The sequence below is a fragment of the Melopsittacus undulatus genome, chromosome 7 (assembly GCF_012275295.1).
Source record: "Melopsittacus undulatus isolate bMelUnd1 chromosome 7, bMelUnd1.mat.Z, whole genome shotgun sequence".
NCBI classification, from domain to species: Eukaryota; Metazoa; Chordata; class Aves; order Psittaciformes; family Psittaculidae; genus Melopsittacus; species Melopsittacus undulatus.
The window spans coordinates 34,503,397-34,524,565 of record NC_047533.1 but is presented as its reverse complement, the minus strand read 5'-3'; the positions used below and the strand labels follow the sequence as shown (position 1 = coordinate 34,524,565).

Here is a 21,169-nt window from a genome sequence, read left to right as displayed (position 1 = left end):
CAATAAAGTACTTAAAAGTAAGCAGAATCACAATGCATGTATGTTTTAAGTCTGAACTTATACCAGCAATTATCTATGAAAAAACAGCAATGTTTCTGCCAAATGTAATAATTTTGCTTCTTCTGTGCCCTCTGTACCATTGTCAGACCAGCAGAACTCAAAATGCTTCTACTTATTAATTCAGGCCAAAGAAAAAGATGCACATAAGCTGTTTTAGTGACAATTTATGAAAGTAATTTTTCAGGTTTCACCCTCCCCCTCCACATATGTGCAAATTTCTTCTTCTGGCAGTAAGCCACAGACTGACTTTGAGGTGGAAAACAGTTGCAAGAAAAAAGAGAAAGTCAGAAATTACTTTATAAATGGACACATAATATGTTATGGTGCTCCCTTTAGTAGCCAAATGGTTCATGAACACTTCACTTTATGTAATATCACAATGCACAAAATATGCTTTGCATATGATTGCAAAAACAGCAGTGATCTGGAGCCAAGCACATGGCTTAATATTATAATAATGAGTCTACTTCAATGTAGTGGATTTTAATAAGACTTTAATAATATTGGTATGAAGCCAAATTACATAATGTCCCAAAATATGAAACAAAGCTTTTCTAGAGAAAATAAAAGCTCACTGAAGTATAACCACATTTAAAATCAACCTGCCCACCCTCTCCCCCAAAAAAACCCATAAAAAAAAAATAAACAAGAAAAAACCCCAAACACCAGTGTTATCCAAACAAAGCCATTAGGAATATTTAATTTGAAAATAATCAAATTAGAGAAAAGGAACTCAAATCTATTCCCAGATCTCGAGACAAAATTAAAAAGGATATTATTTTAGGCAGCATTTATGAAATGAAGGTACTACACCAGCACTGGGAAACAAGCTAACACCGTAATTACCTCTTTTGGCATGAATGTGGATATGGGCTGACTATCTTCAATTTCTCTCAAAGGACAAAAAATTATTTAGTTACCTTACAGGTTGATTTTAAGACTGAGCTATGTTGGGATTGTCTAGAGACATCTTGGACCAATAAAATTATTTCCTTCTACACATGAAAACCAACTCCAAGTAAGAAAGAGTCCCAGACATACAGAGACAAATAATTTACTCCCTGAACTCTCTCCAGTTCTGGAGTCTTGGGGAAAATATGGACCTGAAAGCACCTGTGAAGGCTGGTACAGTATGGACCATTCCCAGAACTTCCTCTCTCATCCCTCCCCATGTATGACAGTGTTAGACTGCAATTAAAGGAAAAATGAGGATTTAATTTGTTGGATAAGACATGCAGAATATCGCACATTCTTAAAGCTGTATCATCTTTTAAATATTAATGTTATGCAAGTTGGAAGATTAGTATTTGCATGGATAACATTTTTTTGTCCTTTATTAGAATCAAGTATTTAGATCTCCACATCCAAGAGAGATCAACATATTATCAGTGTATTTCAATGTACTAGTGGTTACAATAAGTATGACTGTTAAACTGAGTCTAAATCAGTGCTGACAGCCTATCAGAGCATGTGGTGATGCATACAGCAAGAATCTGAACAGTTTTCTTTACATACATTATATTGTCTCATCAACATGTCTCTAGTCTTTTTAAGCAGTTTTGATAAAGGCATTAAAAAAAATTAAATAGATTTAGATTTCACTTGACAATATGAAGTGATGGGGACATTTAATGCCTTGGATTTCTTAAAAGTCTACTTTAGCTACAGAAGCCATTAAAAAGTTGCAAGTGACTTCAAGATGAAAGGCATTAGCAGCATTTTGGAAAAGGATAATCACACTCTTCTCCAGACTTAATGAGACTTAATTCACAGAAGCTTCTGATTTGGTCTGCTGTTAATTGAATCAAAGTCAATGATGATCTTGTTACACTTTGGCTTGAATTCCCTAAAATAAAGAAAAATACAGTTATTAGTTAGTGAGTAGTTAAAACATCTTGTTTGCTTTAGCTCCAGCTAAATTTTTGAAGGAATTAAATAAAATTTAAAAAACCCTCCTTGGATTCACATAGTTTTCATCTCTATGGGAGCCAATTATAGTGCACCACACTGAGAGAAACCTGGACAGGAAAGACTAAGACAAAAAAGACACATGGGGTGGGTTAGCCTGTATATTCTTTGGCTATTGGAGTTCACAAATTACCTAGGAGTCAAAGGACTTTTAACAACTTAGCTGCAGGTGGTGCCATCATGTTACCAAGGGCTGGGATTTTTGTTCATATAGATTTATGTTTCAAATATTTTTAATACATATTTATAGATACAGCTACACATATGTACCTACAAAAACTTAATACTATACTGTACGTGCATTACATATACACATATATGTATATCTATAATCTATATATATACACACATACGTATATATTAAAGGTATTTGGAATATATTTTGGCAATATTTTGATCACTTTTTTTTCTGCCAAGTTTTCAAAGAACACTTTCAAACTTCATCTCAGTATGTTATATTATTTTTTGAGCTAAGGGAATATATCACATTATGCATCATACTGGGGAAAAACCAAACTAGTTAAGAGGGAATAATTTAAAAATTGTAACTTTAGAACTGTAAAATTAATACTGCCACAAAATGTTTCCTTTTATTATCATTGGAGCATCTGCTACGGCAATTAGCAAAGAAGGTATTTGGGGACCACGCATATATTTTCCAGTCTAGCAGTAAACAAAGGATTATGCAAATAGTGTGGATTTAGTGCCTAATTAAGCTCTGCAGTTCAGTTCAAGAGATTCATTAAGTACCACCTACATCCTTAACAATCAATACAAGAATGAGTAACAGTCAACACAGAAAAGCACATGCTGCTGACCATTGTAAATGCTTTGTCCAGAATACCAATCTGAAATGCAAGAAACACTCTCACCCTAGAGAAGTTACAAGATTTGATTTGCAAGACAATGATTTATGCTTTTTTAGTCAAAATAATCTTAGTAGGTAGGAAATATACTGAAGGACTAAAACTAAATTTCAAGTACTGCTGTGTTTTCTCATGGACATTTCTTAGCCCAGTAGGTACCTTTCATCCTCAAATTCTATCTGTCAGAATTGTTATGTTTGCAAATTTTTCCAAGTCTTTATATTACTACTGTAGAACTTCTTTAGAGTTGTGAAGCCTTCCTCACCGCATAATTAGCCTCACCCACAGCATGTTTTTGCCATCAAACTAGCTGTTGAACAGATTGTCTTTAGGTATCTCTGTCAATGTCTTTAAAACCCCACTCTTCAAACATTTTTCAGTTTGCCATTACTTTAAGGAAAATATTCCAAATTTACCCTTCGCTCACAAGAAAAGCTGACCAAAGACGACTGGACAGCTCTAGGCACTCAGAATTAATTATGGGTGGCTGGAATGACAACTTCCCAAACTGACTGCAACAAAAAGATATTAAAGTTTCAAAAAGGATCAAGTAATCCACAGACAAAATAAAAATCAACTGGTCGTTTCAGTCCAACTTGTATGATCACTGGATAATTCAGGTTATAAAGGACTTCAGGAGATCACCTCATCTAACCTCCTACTCAAAGCAGCAATGACTCTCCTGAGTACAGTGTAACCACCACAACTGCAATTTCACTTGCAGTGCAGGAATTAAATGAGTATTCCAAATGGACTATTTTCTCATACAAATGTTATGAAACTGAAATTTAACCATATAGAAGGCAAAAAGAATGGTGCATGTCTGTCAACCCAGTATGTTTTACAGGCATAGACAGCAAGCCATCTACGGATACTACCAAAAAATAAAATGCTGCACAATGCAAAGGAAAACTTTTACCCTAAAGTTGTTCTCTTTCACACACCACTTTCTTCCTTTCCAGTATAAAGTTAATCCAAGGTTCTCTTACCTGTATATAACACCTGCTAAATCAAACATCCGCCGTGCAGCTGTCATTTCCATAGTGTCATGGTATTTGTCAGACATAAAAATAACTTCCTTTATGCCTAAAAAGGTCATATAGAAAAAAGCTTAGAAATGCACTGACAAAAAAAATAAAAGAGAAACAGAGTAATATCTGGTGGACAATATCAGAAGAGGTAGCATTCATCCACATGCTCTAGAACTCTTTGGTACACCTCTAATTCCCAAAATACTGTAACTTGTACTTGAGAATAAGGCTATGTAAGGTAGAGCTATTTTGGAAGACAATTCTTTCAAAAATGTTGGAAAATATTTTTCTCTGCTTTCCCTTGAATTTAACTCAGGAAACCAGAATGAAAACCTCATAGGCAAAACCACTAGACAGACTAGAAATTGAGCATTTTTGCAAAAGTAATTGAAAAATTATCTACCTCTCTAATACTGATAAAATTCCCCACAAAGAATTTAAAACTCCTAATCCTATTCCCCTTCTGAATGCAGAGCTATAAACCAATGCCTTTCTCCTTTTGTTCTCTTTTATAAATAGCTCTCAATCCCAGGTTCAAATCACAGAAACATGCCATCTCAAATTGTTGAATGATCTATGCCTAAATTACTTAGGCAGGGGAGAAGTGTGAAGGCCAGCCCAAGAGAATTCACACGTGTTTCAAAGCCTATCAGCATCTTACTGTGTTTACCAGACAATGTGAATATCCATACATTGCAATTAAGTGCTGACCTAAACCCATAAGGATGAATGACTACATTCAGAACATGCAGCCAATGGGATTGGAAGACCATTTTATTTTGATTCTATAAATAACAGGAATGTAACACAAATACAAAATACTGTTGCCTCTTCCCCTTCACCTATCTTCATTTCAAACCTTACTGACCAAAATAAAGAAGTGTTCTGTTTGCTACTTTCTTCCTAGATCCCTGTGGCCATTTCTGGTGACAGAAACTCATCAGAACAACAATCCATTCCAGGACTGCAAGACTTTACTCAATGAGCAAAATATAGGCTACCTTAAACAGAGATTTTTATGGAACTGAAGCCTACTGCAGATACTGCCTAATCTGAAAAAAGGAGACACATTTAGGCCAGCATACTTGCTGCAGTGGCACAGATTTATAACAATTGTAATGAAAGACATAATTAAAGTAGGATCATAGAAGTCTTATGACATTTATGAGCAAAGATATTTTAAAATCTTCAAATATCTACCATGCATCACACTCAAATTAAAATTTCATGTATATACTCCCAACAGACCTTTTGTCATGCAGAAGTTTATTTCTTTCTGCCCTACTCTATTCAATGTGTCAGAGCACAGTAAAATTGACAGTAATTATATGCAAAGCCTGTGTTGTTCTTTGGCAGCTCCTGGTCTAAGAAGTTACAAACCTAAATTAGAAGCACGCTTAGAATCACAGAAGATGCAATTAGCACTGGAAAAATTTGGCACCATTCAGATGCAAAAAAAACCCCACAAGTAGCATCTTACGAAGTTGACAGTGCAATTAATTTAGAACTAACAGCAGCAATTTAACATCAAATACATCCATGATAAGATACCAATGTGCAGGCAGCACTGCAACCCTGACAAATCAAGCTGGCACTACTCCTTACCTGCCTGGATGATAAGTTTTGCACATTCATTACATGGAAATAAGGCAACATACATGCTGCAGCCTTTCACATCAGCTGAGTTTTTGTTCATGATGGCATTCAATTCGGCATGGCACACTGATTTATTAAAACAAACAAACAAAGAAATAATTCATATTACCATTCATTAAAACAAATCAAACTAAAATAAAGTGTTACAATACAACTGCTTATATACTTTCAAAGGCAAATAGCTTGCACAGCTTGTCATAAAGGGCAGAGGAAGAAATAAAAGCAGAAATACCAAGATCAATGAAGGTCAATTGTTCTGACCAGGCTACAGATTAGTAATGATATCATTAAGCGCATTAGCATTGCCATTTGCTAACACCTATTGCAGGCAACAAAGCCCTAGGCTGTGGGCCAAGTAGTTGCAACCACCCTAAGTGAAGCAATATCTCACAGCTTCACAACTCTCTGGAGTATCTAATTGCCAGTATAAAACAGCTCATTTATGTGTTTACATGCACAGATAGGAACAGTCTTAAGATTGTAAGAGCGCACTGTGCACTCTCAAAGGCAGGAGAATCACAAAGTAAAACTGAGCAGCTGTGTCCTCTGGGTCTCAGAACGGCTCAGCCCTGCTGCATGATTCTCTCACCCCAAGAATACACAAGACACACTCAACCATAAAAATGTCCCAGCTTTAATATTAAAGTGAGTCTACTGCTCATTAAAAGGTGCCAGACTTCCCAAGCAGGAAAATAAAGTCCTCTATTTCTCCATGGATTTGAGATAGCAGGTAGCAACAGACTACCCTGCCTTATTCCACCGTAACACAATAGCTCTTTCTGGACAGATCGCACCTTAGGGTTTAAGTTTTTATACTTTACACATCAGTAGATTATCTAATGTGTTACCAACACAGGTGAGAACAGTAGAGTTCCTGTGTCAACCCCATGAACCTCTGAAAAAAAAATTAAGTTCTTGGTGAAAACTTCCTGTTTACACCTAGGAATGATGGTAAGGTGAGGAATTTATATACCTACCTACCAAGAAACTGGCTGCTGCCCTGACTTACTTCATAAACAGGTGCTGAATTGAGGTGTGGGTTTGAGCTCATCTCAAGACCTGCATACGCAGACATGAAGAGTTTTTACACCGCCTATTTTGATGAATGGGTTAAAAAACCCAAACCAAACCAAAGTAGTTTTCCTCTCCCTTGTGTACATACAAAAATTAAACCAGGCAAAGTTTCACAGCATGAGTTCACAGTATACTTGCTACTATATACTGACCTCTGTGTGAATGACCTCACCATGCAAAGAATAACTGAGTGCAAAAACTTCAACACACAGGAATCCTTGCTGAATGGATTTTTTTTTTGTATGTGCTAAACATCTACATGGAATTTGCTATGTAACAGCTAATGCACTACAAATTTACAGCCTAGCTTACAGCACACAAGCTTTCCCATGTAGACAAATCACAAAGGACCAAACCCTTGTTAAAGAAAGATCATCATCGACTTCTATAAGCAGTCCCTGGCACTACAATAACCATGCTGTCCACATACCTTCTAACAAAAAATAAAGCCAAAAATTAACATGAAAAATGGGAAATTAACAAAACAAAAAAACCAAACCAAACCCAAAAATGCACATAAAAGAAGCACCATGACATTAAGTTTTCTATCACTATTACTGTTTCTGTTACAACTGTAACTGGATCACACTATATTTTAAACATGCCATTAAGTGTACAAGATATAGAATTATATGAACCTATACATTTTAAATAATACAGAAGATACATTTAACTCCAAGTATACTCATGAGCTGTATTCACCTTATGTAGCCTTCAAAAAGCCAGAGAATGATTTTTTTTCTGGGGTTACAGAGCATTGAGTGGAAAAGTGTCATTATTTCTGCAGCTGGAATTAGGTTGTGTCAACAGGACAGAAACATCACTTTTAAGTTTCTATGAGCAATATATTATGTTCTAGACAGCAGTCTAAAATATGGAAGGTCTCCAGAAAGAAGGATGAGGGAATGTTTTCAAGGCTCACAGAACTAAAATAAAATAACAACCCACAACCAAACACTAATTCCTTCAGTAAGTATTTCTCCTTCACTAAAACTCAGAAATCCTCAGCCATTAACCCAGGAAGTTTCATTATTAGTACTGCAACAAGTTTCCTTCCTGCACCGATGAGAAAGAAATGCTCTTTTGGCAGGCTTCTACAAGCTTTCAATAACAGATCTCTTTCCAAGCAAAAAGCAAATTTAGGCCAAAAATAACTTACAGAAGATAATCAGCTGGAGGGAGAAAAGAAATTTTGCCTCCTGACCATTTTAACACAATCTGAAGGTAAGAGCAATTTTGAATCTCCAGTGTGGAAAGAAGACACAGAGGCAGTAATAAGGAAGAAACAGACAGTAATCATTCCGAGACAGAAAGTAGTGGGGTCTCCAACAAACCCAGCATGCTTTTGTTTCAAAAACAAAAGGAGGCAGGTTTTTCATGCACACAGTAGCCTAATACAGTATTTCTTACTGCATTCACTGCAGAAAGTAATACAGGACACAAAGTTTGCATTGATTCCAGAAGTCATCTTTTTTCTCCCAGTATTTTTTTTTCAGTCTACTGGGTTATTAAATACAAACCCATTTTGGCTTAGTTATTAGAACTCGGAAGATTATTACATGTCTTTGGTTTACACTTTTCACTAGACATCTGCTACTGACCCCCTAGATGGTCTCTCAGAAGGTATAGGCATCATACAAATATTTTTAGGCTTTGTCCTATCACTCTTCATCCCCTCCTTCCTCATATTCCTGCCTCTGTGGCAGATAGGCATTGACTGCTAAGTGATTTATAGATAGTCTATTATACTCAGATTTTTCTTATAGACCTACTATGCTTTGTACAGAGGATTAGTGAGAGACAGAAAACAAATCTAAGAGTCCAAAAATCCTACTCGTTAAAGTTAGTTCACATGTGGGACATTAGAAGTTTTCTAACCTGTTAAAAGCTTCTAGTAGTAGTTACATATTGTTCTCAGGCAGTAAGAAGCTAACTTAAAATAACCTTTCACAGGTGCAAAATATTCAGAGCTCTGGAAACTATATATTTAAACAGACTAGTAAAAGTAAGAATTTTTACAATACCCTTTGGGGAGTGCAGTGTTTCAGGGCATGGGGGAGTGTCGTTTTTTTGTTTGTTTCGTGGGGTTTTGGTTTGGTTTTTGGGTTTTTTTTTAATAATATTCACGTATAAACAACATAGTATTAAGTCTCCAACACTGGTTTCCATTCTGGAAAAGCGGCTTGAAAAGTATTCTCAAAAGACTTCATTAGCTGAAAAAATAACCATGCAACAAGAAGTTAGTGTTTGCTGTTATTCCCACCACCTGCTAGTATAGTTACAAGGCAGGAGGTGAGGAGGAGGAAAGGCAGTAAAGGAATGAATGCTGCATTACTAGTAGCATTAATTGCTAGGGCTTCTATCTTTTCTCACTGCATACTACTTTGTGTTGCACATATGAGGTAGTACTCACTCTTAAGCCAACCTGTAAATACGAGACCCTTACTTACCCTATTAATGGAACATGCTCTTAGTGGGCTGCAGTCAGAAATACTCTTCCCACCTACTAAAATGTTCTGACTAGGGAATTTCTAAGTAGCACAGACTAGCCAAAATATTTCTTTTTGTTTTAAAGCTTACTTGCTTGATGAAGAAATTAGAGTAGGGACCCCTGTAACATGTCACCTTTTAAGAAGCAATTAAAGGAAGGGCTGGGGGAAGTAACTTTAATGATGTGATTAATTACTAAGCCAGACTAGATTTTTTGAGAAATTACTCACTGAAGACAGTGTTATATTTGAACATGATACATTTCAAAGGAACAAGATTTGCAGTGGCAGCCACTGGGGGAAGTGGTTTATGAATCTGGAATTTATAGAATAATACTGGTATTTTTCAACTTTTGTGAAAGTATAGGGATAGTTGCTGGCCCCTGCATTAGGGGAAGGCAGGACACTGATGTTGGGCTGACTCTGCCCTCAGCCATTCCTGCATATCTTTCTCATTCTGTGTACTGGAGAAAGAGCAGTTGCTGTGGTTAAGGCAGGGAGGCAAGAATAATACCTCCAGATTTTACTGGAGCCTGGTTTTCGTGTCTTTCCTCAATGAAAAAGGAGAGCTAGGAAGTGAAGATGGAACCACTCAGCCCATTTCAGATCACAAAATCTGCTGGGGGCACACCAGAGAAGCTGCTCTCAAAAGCTGAGAAGCATTGGTTAATTCAGCCCATTTCCCCGTTCCTCCCATCCTGCTCCAACTTTGTTTAACTCTCAGCAGAGCACAGAGGCATTTGTGTTTCTTTATGTTTCAGAATCTCCAAACTTTGTAGAGATGTATGAGACCAGAAATGGCCAGAAATTCACAAAGGTCAACAGAGTGAGTGGCTGTACAGGGAGACTGTCTCATACAGATCCCCTTTCCAGCTGAAGCCTCAACTTTGCACTGCCATTTGGAAAGAGAGCATCACACTTCTTCATAGTACTTTATCAAGTTTTGTGCTGTCAAAATAACAGCTTCTACAAAAGTAACATTTGCCTGAATATCTTGGAGCGTTCATCTCTTTAAAAAATTGACGAAAAGCTCATAATCCTAACACAGGAAATGTTGATAACAGTTTGTTTCATTTACACAGCAGGTACTGTTCAATTAGAGCACACTTTTTACCATAGCACATATTTTATCATATCTGAACCTGTACAAATATTTGTAAGCATATTTACTCATTATTTTCTCTATTGCTCAGAGGTTTCTAAATTTGCCAGTCATTTTAATTTAAAACTCTCTTAATTAGACTGGTTGTCAAATGGATGTTCTTAGATTACAGTGGAGACAGAGGGCATAATAGGAGCACAGCAACCAGCATTAGTGGGAAGCTCACATTAATAGGAGAAAAATGTAGTATTTTAAATGATTAGTGAGAGGAAATGGAGCATCATCAAATCCTTGATTCATGTAACAGAAACAGAGGGCATTTGCTTTTGACTCAGAAAGACAGAATTTTGTCTAATTATTAAGAAGCTTCTGCATACAATATTCAACAGAAGCAGCAGCTCTTCCAGAAGAGTCACTTAATAACATCTTAGTAAAGTACGTATTCAAATCTGGCCTTCCATTTCACCTGTGTGCACAGAAACATCCCTGCTCCTGTCACCGACTGGCAGCCTTGAAACATCCAGTTCCAGCATAACAACTAAGGCTGTGAAAAATGGCATTCTGCAAAGCAGCCAGTGCTTTCTAACATCACAAGGTTATACCACTAAACTGTTCAATTATACATAGTTGAACACTATGTTCAACTACAACTACATGGAAAAAGTTCTAATCTGCTTCAAGACTCTCTTAAGGAAAGCACAGTATCAATACAGGTGATTCCTGTAATAGCCAAATGCTTGCAAGCATTTATATCCTTTGAGGTAAAGTGAGCACTACCTAGCACATTTTGATGCTTTCTTTCAGTAGCAGCTCAGGTTACATTTAGATACGGGTAAGCACATTTATTTTTTTTTAATCAAGCATGACCCTTTCCCTAACACTGAGCTGAACAGAACACACACTTGAGAATGCAGGTTAGATATGTACAGTATATTGCAGCAGATACAGGTAACTGAGACCCTGGTGAATTTCAAGCCAACAAGTTTCAGGATACAGTAAAAGTAAAGACTGACAGAACTTGTTTAGCCATATGACAAAAGTTAAAAAAGTTATTGTTATCAATAAGTGCATAGAGGAAGGGAGGAAGGACAAAGGGTTAACAGCAGTGAAAAAGAAAAGTTAAAAGAACAATGATGGCACACAGGAACGTAAGAACTAACCACCAATAAATTTAGGGTGGAAATGGGAAGTTTTCTAGCTATGAAACAGTGAAGCTGATCAGAGCTGTAGGGTCAATGCATCCATCTGTTCTGCTGGAGCTCAATAAATTTCTTATAAGATCATCTAATACACTTCTGCAAAGACAGCCTCTGGGTCCCATCTCCTGCTATGTCTATGCTGCTAAACACAGACAGGGCCAGTGACTGACCCTTGGCCCTGAGGCCAACTGGTGTAGCCTGGCTTGTGGTCATCTTACTCAGGCTCCATCAGCATTACATAGCACTTGGCCCTGGGTTTCCTCAAGGCTCCACATCTCAGGAGTCCCATTGCACCACATACTTATTTTGTGTGTCTCAGTTCAAAGTGCATAAAGAAGTGAGATGACTTTTTTGCAGCCCACTAGAGTGGTATTTTCACAGCATGATAAAAAGAGTATGCTTGGCATAACCCCCAGTATGGCCTGAGGGAGGGAGAAGGGTTAAGCATACCATCTCAACAGGCTTTGCATTACACGCCTATACAGGATGACAGTTTTCTTGCAGCCTGTTTTCCACCATGCCCTCTGGAGCTGCCTTTAAGTGAGCCATTCACGGAACAATACTCAGCCTTTGTTCTGAAGAAGGCTAGTCAGAGTGGCCTGAAAGAGATGGGAAGTGACTAATGTTTATGTCTAACCTACAAAAGCACTTAAAACCAGGAGGTCAGCATTCAGATCCACCCAAGCCCTTTTCTGTAGCACTGCAGATGCATGAAGTAGCTCTTGAAGACATCTTCCAAATTATGTGGTGGTACATGCACAGTTACCATCAGCTTCACCTAATAAGGTACATTGCAGCTCCAGTGATGAAGGTGCAGCATTTGCACAAGCTAATGGAGCACACAGGAAGATTGTACCATCTCTGATCAAGCTAGTCAGGAAAAAGCAAGGATAAAAAGTTCAATTTACACAAATGTTGTGCTGATTAGCAAAAGCAGAAAGGAAAACATGACAGTTTAATGAGATTTTAGCAGCAATTCTATGTGTCTCCTGCATCTACCAGATTTTTTTTAAGCAGATTTTTTTTTTTACATATACTTGTCTGGTCTGTCAACTGTGCTATCAAGATTAATAAGAAACTGCTAGAGTTTAAATGATCTGTGAATTACAAAATAGGTTGTTTATTCATCACAGCAGACACTTTATGTTACAAAGTTGTGATTTTTTTAATGAGGTGAAGGCTTAAGACTCTTGAGGGGGAAGAGCAGTAGTTAGACCAACTCCTAGAAACAAACTCATCTTCCAACGTGTTAGATTGGTTAGTGCGGTTTTTAAACATCACATATTGAAGATTTTTACTTTACTCCACATCTTTTTGTATCGTGATTAACAACAATATCACCATCATTGTCTCAGGTCATCTTATACAAAGATTCTTCACAAACTCATAGAGCATTTTCAGTTTAAATTGGTCAGCTTACATTTGAGTGCCTTGAACTTGCTCAGCTCCCAGAGATCCACACTGTTAGTTCAAAACCGAGAACTTACAGCAGCATAAAGATTCAACCAAAATCAATATTCTCTTTTCTGCACTTTATGTTTAATCAATGGGCTAACATTTTTTTCCTCACCCTGTAAGTAAAGAGCAGTCACACCAGTTGTACCATTATGGTACTGTCATTTCATGTAAAAACAGTGCTTCTGTGCTTTAGTGCATTTTTAAAATTTAGCAGGAGCTGGCCCTAGTGTCAGGAATACATCTCTTATGAAAAAGAATATGAAACTGTCTCAAGCTTAAGAGTCAACATTAGAGGTTGTATAATAAATTGGTAAAGTGAACAAGGACAAAGTACCAGGGTTTTAAGAACTCATGTATGAAACTGATGAATTAGGTGCTGAGGCACTGCATACCATCTTTCACTTCAATACAATGGGAAACCAGAAAATGTAATGCCAGTTTTTAGAGTGAGATCTGGGTGAACACAGGGAACATCAAAACTCACGCAAGTCTAATCTCTGCATCAGACCAAATGTTGGAAGTTACAAGTGAAAAACAGAATTAATAGGCAGAGATAAATACTGTACACTGGAAAAAAGTCAGTATCTCTTTGCAAAAGCTGCACTCTGGTTCTCATTTCCCCACACACATGCAGGGAGAAGGGGAAATTTCTCAGGGCTTTTGTTCAGTTTTGTGATTATTCCCCCAGCCATTCCTGAGTCCAGGACAGACTGAGATGCAGCACAGCATTAACAGGCTCCTAATACCTGTTTTTCCTGTGCCCATCCATGGCTTCTGCGGCATTAGTCTCCCTCCACAGAGGTGCAGCAGGAGATGGTGTGGCAGCAGAAAGATGAAGAGGGATTTAGGAGAACATACACTTCAGTCCTAACAAAGCTCCTCCCCAGCATCAGATATTCAGGCCACAAGCCACCTCTCAACTCGATTTCCACAACCAGCAGAGAGCACTCATGACATAAAGCCTGAGGCAGCCCAGCAACTCATCTCTTTGGTTCCTGCAAACCATGCCTGGCCCAGAGGAGTAACTATGAAGCCCTGTTGGTAGGTGCACCAAGATTCTCAGAGGAACTTTTTGGAAGGCTGAACTATACCTGCTGCAAAGAAAAAGACAGGATCCAAAGCAGCAGCCATCCACAATTACCATGAAAATATCCTTGCTCTTTATTTTTGTCCATTTAGTGTATGTGAATGAAATCAGAGGCCGAAATTAACACTGGAAGTCACCTCACCCACAGCAGGGTAAATCACTGCACACCAGACGAGGCAAAAAATGGCATGGAATGGTAGAATGCAATCACATGCTTCAAGACAAACAAAATTCAGCTCCTCCATAGTATGAATTGCCTATGTCATCAATACCTGAACACTGCAATTTCCCACAACTGCAGTTTACAATTTTAATACCTGTATTTTAGATCCAATTATTTGTTTTGCATATACATAAGCTCTGTAATTAATGTGGAGATGTACACACAGAAGCAGCAATCATCTGCGCACACTGCAACTGGGTGCTAATGTGCTGCTTTATAGTTGCAAATTTTCACTACACAATCCAAAACAGCTATTCATTTATGAACATATTTCACCATGAAGTCAGTCCTTCAGATGGACCATTTCATTCATTTGCAGAGCTGTGGCTTTTATCCTGAGGTACCACATATGTGCACATTTTAAAAAACCATGTGAGTGGAAGACAAACTGATCTGTACTTTAACAGCTGAACTTAGAGATATTACAAGCCTAACCTGTTAACCACAAGAAGACTTACCATAAGGATATTTTGTGTCTAGCCTGTGCGCTGCTGTTCTTGTCCAGGGTAGTACATCATCACTGCAGCCATTAGGCATCCCATTATATCCAATTCCAACAATCTTGTTTTCTAAATTTACAATGCAGGCACCAACCTAAATAAAATCAGATTTATACAGTACCGACAACATGCAAAACTATGTATCAACAAGAAAGATGAGACCTGAAAAGTCAGTCCTACAATTTCCATTTAAGAGATGCAAGCTTCATTTTATATTAAGTCACACCATCTAGTGAGAAAGGCTACAATTGTACCGAACTGGTGGAGCTTCAAAATAAATCGGGGCAGATGCAACCCTGCTGCCCCTCTGGTCATGCAGCCCCCATCCCAACCTGCCAGAACTGTTCCTTATGGAAATGTGAAGTAAACTTAGTTCAGGGAGCAGAACTAGCACCTAATTAACCCTACTAAATACAAGTTTTCTGTCAGTTCATCTCCCCAAAATAGCTTTTCCAGGAGCAGTATGAGCAGCAGCAGCAGCTAAACAAACATATCAAAGATGGAACAAAAATGAAGCACTGTTGACCTAGGCAGAGATAGGCTCACAAACCTTTCTGGCTTACACCAGTGTGCACCAAAATACCAGACCTTTTAACGCCCACCTTTTATTACTTCAATCCAAGTCTGCACAGGGACCTTTCTTATAGAATGATGAAGTATCCTGTTTTACATTTTCTGCCCATATTGCAGATTTATTAAAATGGCCATACTACTGGTTTTAACTCACACAATGTGTTTATCGACCAGCTCTTGGGTAACAAAAATTTAGCCCTAAGTAACTTCCAGAGAACTAAGAGCAATAACATATAGAAGCCAGAGAGTAATTGAACGGACTGTTAACATGCATTTTACTCCATGCCTCTTCTGGGATTTGCTTCCTAAATTTCTTCATACAAACAAAGACTAACAGGACAACTGGGTCCTGTTGAACAGCATGTTTCAGCAGATGTAGTGATCACCTTAAGCCAATATTCAACAGCATATAGCACATGAAGGAAGCAAAGAATTGGAGCAGAGAGTGAAGCAGAGGAGGCAGGGCAACCTGAGGGAGGAACCAAACTAGGCAGGAACTCCAGACAACAAAACAAACAAAAATGTGTTTTTATGGTCTTATAGGTGAAGGAAAGGAACTTGTAAAATGCTGTGTCTTGAAAAATTATAATCTAAGACTTTCAGTAGTTTATCCTCCACCAACAGTAACTATATTTACCGGAAAACAGAGAAAAAAATACATGCTATTTTAACCTTCAGATGAAAAGATTTACAAAACTCCAAGCTGCAAATGTACAACAGAATTATACACCAGGTCATGCCCAATAAGAGAACTTCTGCAACAAAAGGTGCTGACCATGTTAAAAAATAAATAGCTGTACACTGAAATAACTTCCGATTAAGAAATTCCTGAAAGTGCTACATGTGCATCTGATGTAATGTACAATATAGATTAGGTTATGCTATTCTCATACATTGCCTTTTTACCTGAGAACTTGGATCCTTGCTTCTTTGTGCTGACAAAAAAGCTACTGCCATAAAATATTCAGGCCACTCCAAATAATCTTCTCGTTTTTTGCAGGATGCTTCATTGCTGAAACTATATGGAAAAGAACCCAACCATCAGCAAAGAACACATAGCTGGAGCTATCACAAATTGTATTCTTTTAATGTGTACAAGTTTAAAGTATTCAGGATCACAATCTGGCTAAGATGACTGCACACACAATGATATTTTAACAGTAAAACCACCAGCACTATGTGCTTTCCAGGGACTTATGTATGCGTTATTTCCTTTCAGGGGAAAGCCATCCAAGCAAGGTTGCAAATTTCAGTTTTAGGTATGAGGCTGAGATATTCAGAGCACTGAGCTATTCAAAGACAGAGCAATTTATCCTTGACAGATAACACCTTCTGTATTTCTAAGATTCAGGAGTATCATGTACTAGCATTTTCACCCAAACAACATAATCTTTTTTGTGATGACTGTGCTAACTGCAAGCCTCTAATCTAAGATATTTTGTACTTCTGCCTACGACAAGTGCTGGCTGGATTTCTACTTGGTACCTTTGTGTGCAGTCATTTGTTACTGCCTGTACAGTTATTGCCATGAGTTTGCCTCTCATTACAACACTTACTAGTGAAAATCTGAGGCCATTTTGACAGTCTGCTGCTATGTCCCTCTTGAGATTATGGAAGCCTTGGGGCACAGTACTTTTCTTCTTAGGCTCCACTTACCAAGGACTACAGCTCAAGACTGAGATACCCTTCTAGCGATGTACAGTGATGGAGAAAAATTCATCATAGGCAACCACAAGCAGCAAGACATCTTATAGCAACACTAGTTCCAGCAGTTTCAGAAGACAAACATCAGAAGTATTTTGTTAATTATTTTTATAACCAAACCCATATGCTGGGAGCTTGCAGTTAGCTTATCATAAAGAGGGTACACTACTTGAGTGAAGATTATGCCAGCACATGATAAAATTGTACTTTAGAAACAGACAGGGTGCTATTTACTAGTTTTGAATAGTTCATATATGGCACATTGCAAGTTAGCCATTTTGGCTTGTTCTTGGAAATGAATGAGAATCATATTTAAGACAATCTTCTTAACCTAAGGAGGGAGAAGCATACACTCTTGGTGTAAACAGCACACCTAGTTCACATTTTGACATTGTAAATAGTGCCCAGACTGTCAGTTGTCTAATGAAACACACTGATCAGGTTTCTAAATGAGAGTGCCCAAAGTGTCTTTAATCATTGTAACTAAAGGGTTGGGCCTATATGCTATTTAAGAAAAAAGTACTCCGAGAAGAAGAAAGTCACAGCAGAAAGAAGAAAACAAAGACACCCTCACACTTCTCCATGCGAAACTGAACTTTGACAAGTTAACTGGAATGCCTAGAAATTGCTTCTGCTAATTTAAGTGATTATTTAAAATATGTATTTCACAAACGCAGACTTCCAAAATGCAAAACACCATCAGACTTATCATATGTTCCCAACTACGTGACATTCACTCACAGCGATGTCTTTGGAGAGGGACACAACACACAGTGCAGAACTACATTAAGTAAATATTCTGGGCAAAGTGTTCCAGAAAGACACTGAACTAAGAGATCATGAGATCTCCTTTTATTAAATTATTCCCTAGCAACCATATTTATTGAAAACACACCAAAACCTACTATTTACTTTTCTCATAAATACAGAACTGTGTGTAAGCAGAGGTTCTCTCTGAGTACCAACTTCACATGGAGGGGAGAGTATCTGAAAAACAAGCAGAAGGCTTACATCAAAGAGAACATAAAAACCCCACTTACTCAGTTACTTCTACTTAACATCACCATGTTTGGTGAAGTAATTCCCTCAACTCAGTGCACAGGAATGCAAGAGTGTGAAATGGGTATAAACCACTTAATTTCTGACTGAGCAGAAGCCAAGACCTTGGCTGGCAGTCAAGCACACACAGGAAAATTAAGTTTATGGATTTGGGACAGCTGATCATCCTCCTTATGCTCATCTTCAAGTTCTAGAATTGCATGAATGAAAGATACTCTAGAAATTACAGCTAGCGGTAAAATAAGCAATTAAGACTTATGCTTGTGATAACTTGTAAGAACTTATTGTAAGAATAAAAATGGTAACTGAAAGCCATGAAGATAACACTACTGAAGAAGGAAAAAAAAAACTTAAATTTGAGAGTGGTTAATAGTCTGTAGAAAGTCTGTGTAAACAGTATCTCAAAGGAAAATAGAGAAACAGATTCTGCAGTTACAGGACAGTGCTTCCCTTTTCAGTCCTTTTTCACCCAGCTAGGGTTCAAAGAAGGTGTAACAACATCTGAAACAGGAATTTCATTCAGCTACTAAAAAAAAAAAAAACCAACCCAAAAAACCCCAACCTATCTTAATGAAAATTTTAGTTACAGCAGAGTACATCACCTCAAATCTTTTCATGCCACAATTACGATAGTCAGCTACACAATATAGCCCAACTGGAGAGCTGGTGACTATATGACTTTTTTCCCTTTTCCCCACCTCTCCCCCTCTGCTTTATCTCTAATGTCATGTCATTAGAATTATGTTCCAGCTGTACTGCAGTAGGGTTTTTTCCTCACTCTACCACTCAAAAGCAGCTATCAATATTTCTTACTTAAGTCACAGAATTTAAAGTGGTAAAGTGTACCTTAAAAATAAAAATTAAACATCTTCAGCAATGCTCTTGTTCTTCAAAGCCAAATGGGATATGTGTTCTTGATGACTTTTAATACTAGCTGCTTCTTTAAGTTTCACAGTTTTATGATCTCTATTATGTCAAATTAATGTGGAGTTTCCTTTACTTGAAGCTTGCCATCTTTTGCCTTGCATAGGTACTGAGATACAGTCATTACCTGTTCCTTACTGGGAAGTAAGTTTTTGAGACAGATGGAGAGAAAAATCAACTTTTCTCACAGGAAAACAACACTGAAAATTAACTACACTCAAATTTTTCCTGCAAGATAACTCACCAAACCTGTACACTCTGTAGAAATACTGAACCCTGCCCATGGCAGGGGGGTTGGAACTAGATGATCTTGAGGTCCTTTCCAATCCTAACTATTCTATGATTCTATGAACCCGGTTGAGTAGTACAGGAATGTATTTCACTCTCACAGCATCACTTCTTTGACTTTAATTAATTACATACTGCACACGCCAGCCTCCCTTTCAGGAAATAATGAATTCAAGATAACCTACCTGCTCTTTATCCTATCCCTGTAACTGCCGTACCCAAATAAAAGAGGCCATACACAGGGCCTTCGGAGGCCCTAAGAAACGCTTCCCTGCGGGATGTGGCGCATCCCTCCTTCCACAGCCGGGGCCGGGGGATCCCCTCAGCACCGCGGAGCCGGACCTCCAAGGCAGCCTCCCCACGGCTCGAGTAAGCGCCCAGCTGCCTGCAGCCTGTCCCTGAGGACAAGGCTCCCGAAAGCAGCCTCACGGTGACCGCGGCGCTCTTCCCCCTCACGGAGCCGGAGCCGACCGCGTGGCGCAGGCCGCTCCGCAGGCCCGCCGCCACCGGAGTTAAACTCTTCGGCGGGAGCGGCCTGCCTGAAGGGGGATAAAACATGTTCAGTGGGGATGCGGGGGGAGCACGGTGCTAGCGGAAGGGGGAACCGCCGGCTGACGGGCGAGCAGAGCTTGGAACCGGCATCACTCAGGGGCCACCCCGCACCCGCGTCCCCTCCGCGCCAGCGCCCCCTCCGTAGCAGGAGGCGAGCCCCCGCGCAGGCGCGGGCAGCGTACGCGTACCCGTACCCGTACCCGTACCCGTTAACGTGACAGCTGGGCTGAGAACCGCTCATCTCGCTGCGGACCCAGTCCCTTTCGTAGCTTGGCGCCAAGGCGGCAGCGGGCGGGGAAAGGGGAGGGCGGCGGGGAGGAGCGCGGCGGGGTTAGGGTCCCCACCGCCCTGTCCCCCGGGGGGTGAGGGTCGGCTCTGGTTTCAGTGTGCCCTCAGAGCCGAGAGCTGATGTCCTTTTCCCGGAGACACCGCTTCCCTACCTGGCTTCTGTGAGCCTCCGCGCTGCTCTAAATGAGTTACTTTACAACGTGTCCCTGGAGTTGTCATCTTTCTGACAGATGCTGCTTTGAGCGTTACGCTTTGACACAAGTATGCAGGTTGGTTTTGCCCAGCTCACACTCTTGAGATAAATGCATATTTATTAAAGCTTGGCATTAACATATTAAAATGTCCAAAAGTCGGGTTTTGTTTTCTGAATATGAAATTTATATGGAAAGTGAGTTATGGTTTATTAATTCCTCCAGCTGATGCCAGGTTTTAGAAGTCTCCTAGGATGCTCAGGTAGCTGAACATACATATATAGCCCATTACAGTGCAAAATAAGTGGTATAATAATAAATATTAAAGGCGTGTATGGTGTGTTTGCCTTACTTCTGCAAGGAGCTGGCTGGCTGGCTGCCACAGGGGCCTGCCTTTATGGAAGCACTCATATGGGAGCAAGTTACAGCTGTTTGCTCCACGGGGCTGCCTGACACGGGTGAAGACGGCCCAAACCAGCCATACGTGTCTGATCCGGTTCCCTCTGGAGGCAGTGACAGGTGCAACAAACTCTGTGAGAGCAATGATGGACAAAGGAAAACACTTGCCTGTGAGAGCATCCCTATGGGGGATCTGTGCATGCAAACAGTACAGCTCACACTGCATATGTGCTGCACCATTGATCTGAACATGGTCAACAGACAAGATAATGGTTTCCTGCAGCCTAGTCAAAAATCTTCATGTAGGAGAGTGCTGCAGGTTGGGGAGCAAGGACATTTTTGGGAAATGGAGCACACAGTAGTCCTATTCCAGAAACTGGCTGTATAGTTCCCTCTTACTGACCATATGCTTAGCAAACTCCACAAGTGAGTACACCAACCCAGTTAGTACACCAGCGTGTGTGTAAGAATATGGCTA

General features: G+C 39.2%; 1 protein-coding gene across 2 annotated transcripts; it reads right to left on the bottom strand.

Moving 5' to 3' along the window:
- Positions 1–596: 596 nt before the first annotated feature.
- On the bottom strand, positions 597–20,088 carry DCTD (dCMP deaminase). Of its 2 annotated transcripts, none has more exons than XM_013129048.3 (6): positions 20,020–20,088; positions 16,193–16,304; positions 14,672–14,807; positions 5,531–5,647; positions 3,884–3,980; positions 597–1,906 (listed from the first exon to the last, which is right to left on the bottom strand). In XM_013129048.3, the coding sequence occupies exons 1-6, from the start codon at positions 20,052–20,054 to the stop codon at positions 1,828–1,830; spliced, it is 576 nt and encodes a 191-aa protein (XP_012984502.2). In that variant the 5' UTR covers positions 20,055–20,088; the 3' UTR covers positions 597–1,827. The 2 variants fall into 2 exon arrangements, with proteins under 2 accessions (XP_012984502.2, XP_030904797.1); XM_031048937.2 differs by lacking the exon at positions 20,020–20,088 and adding an exon at positions 19,447–19,664.
- Positions 20,089–21,169: the final 1,081 nt, after the last annotated feature.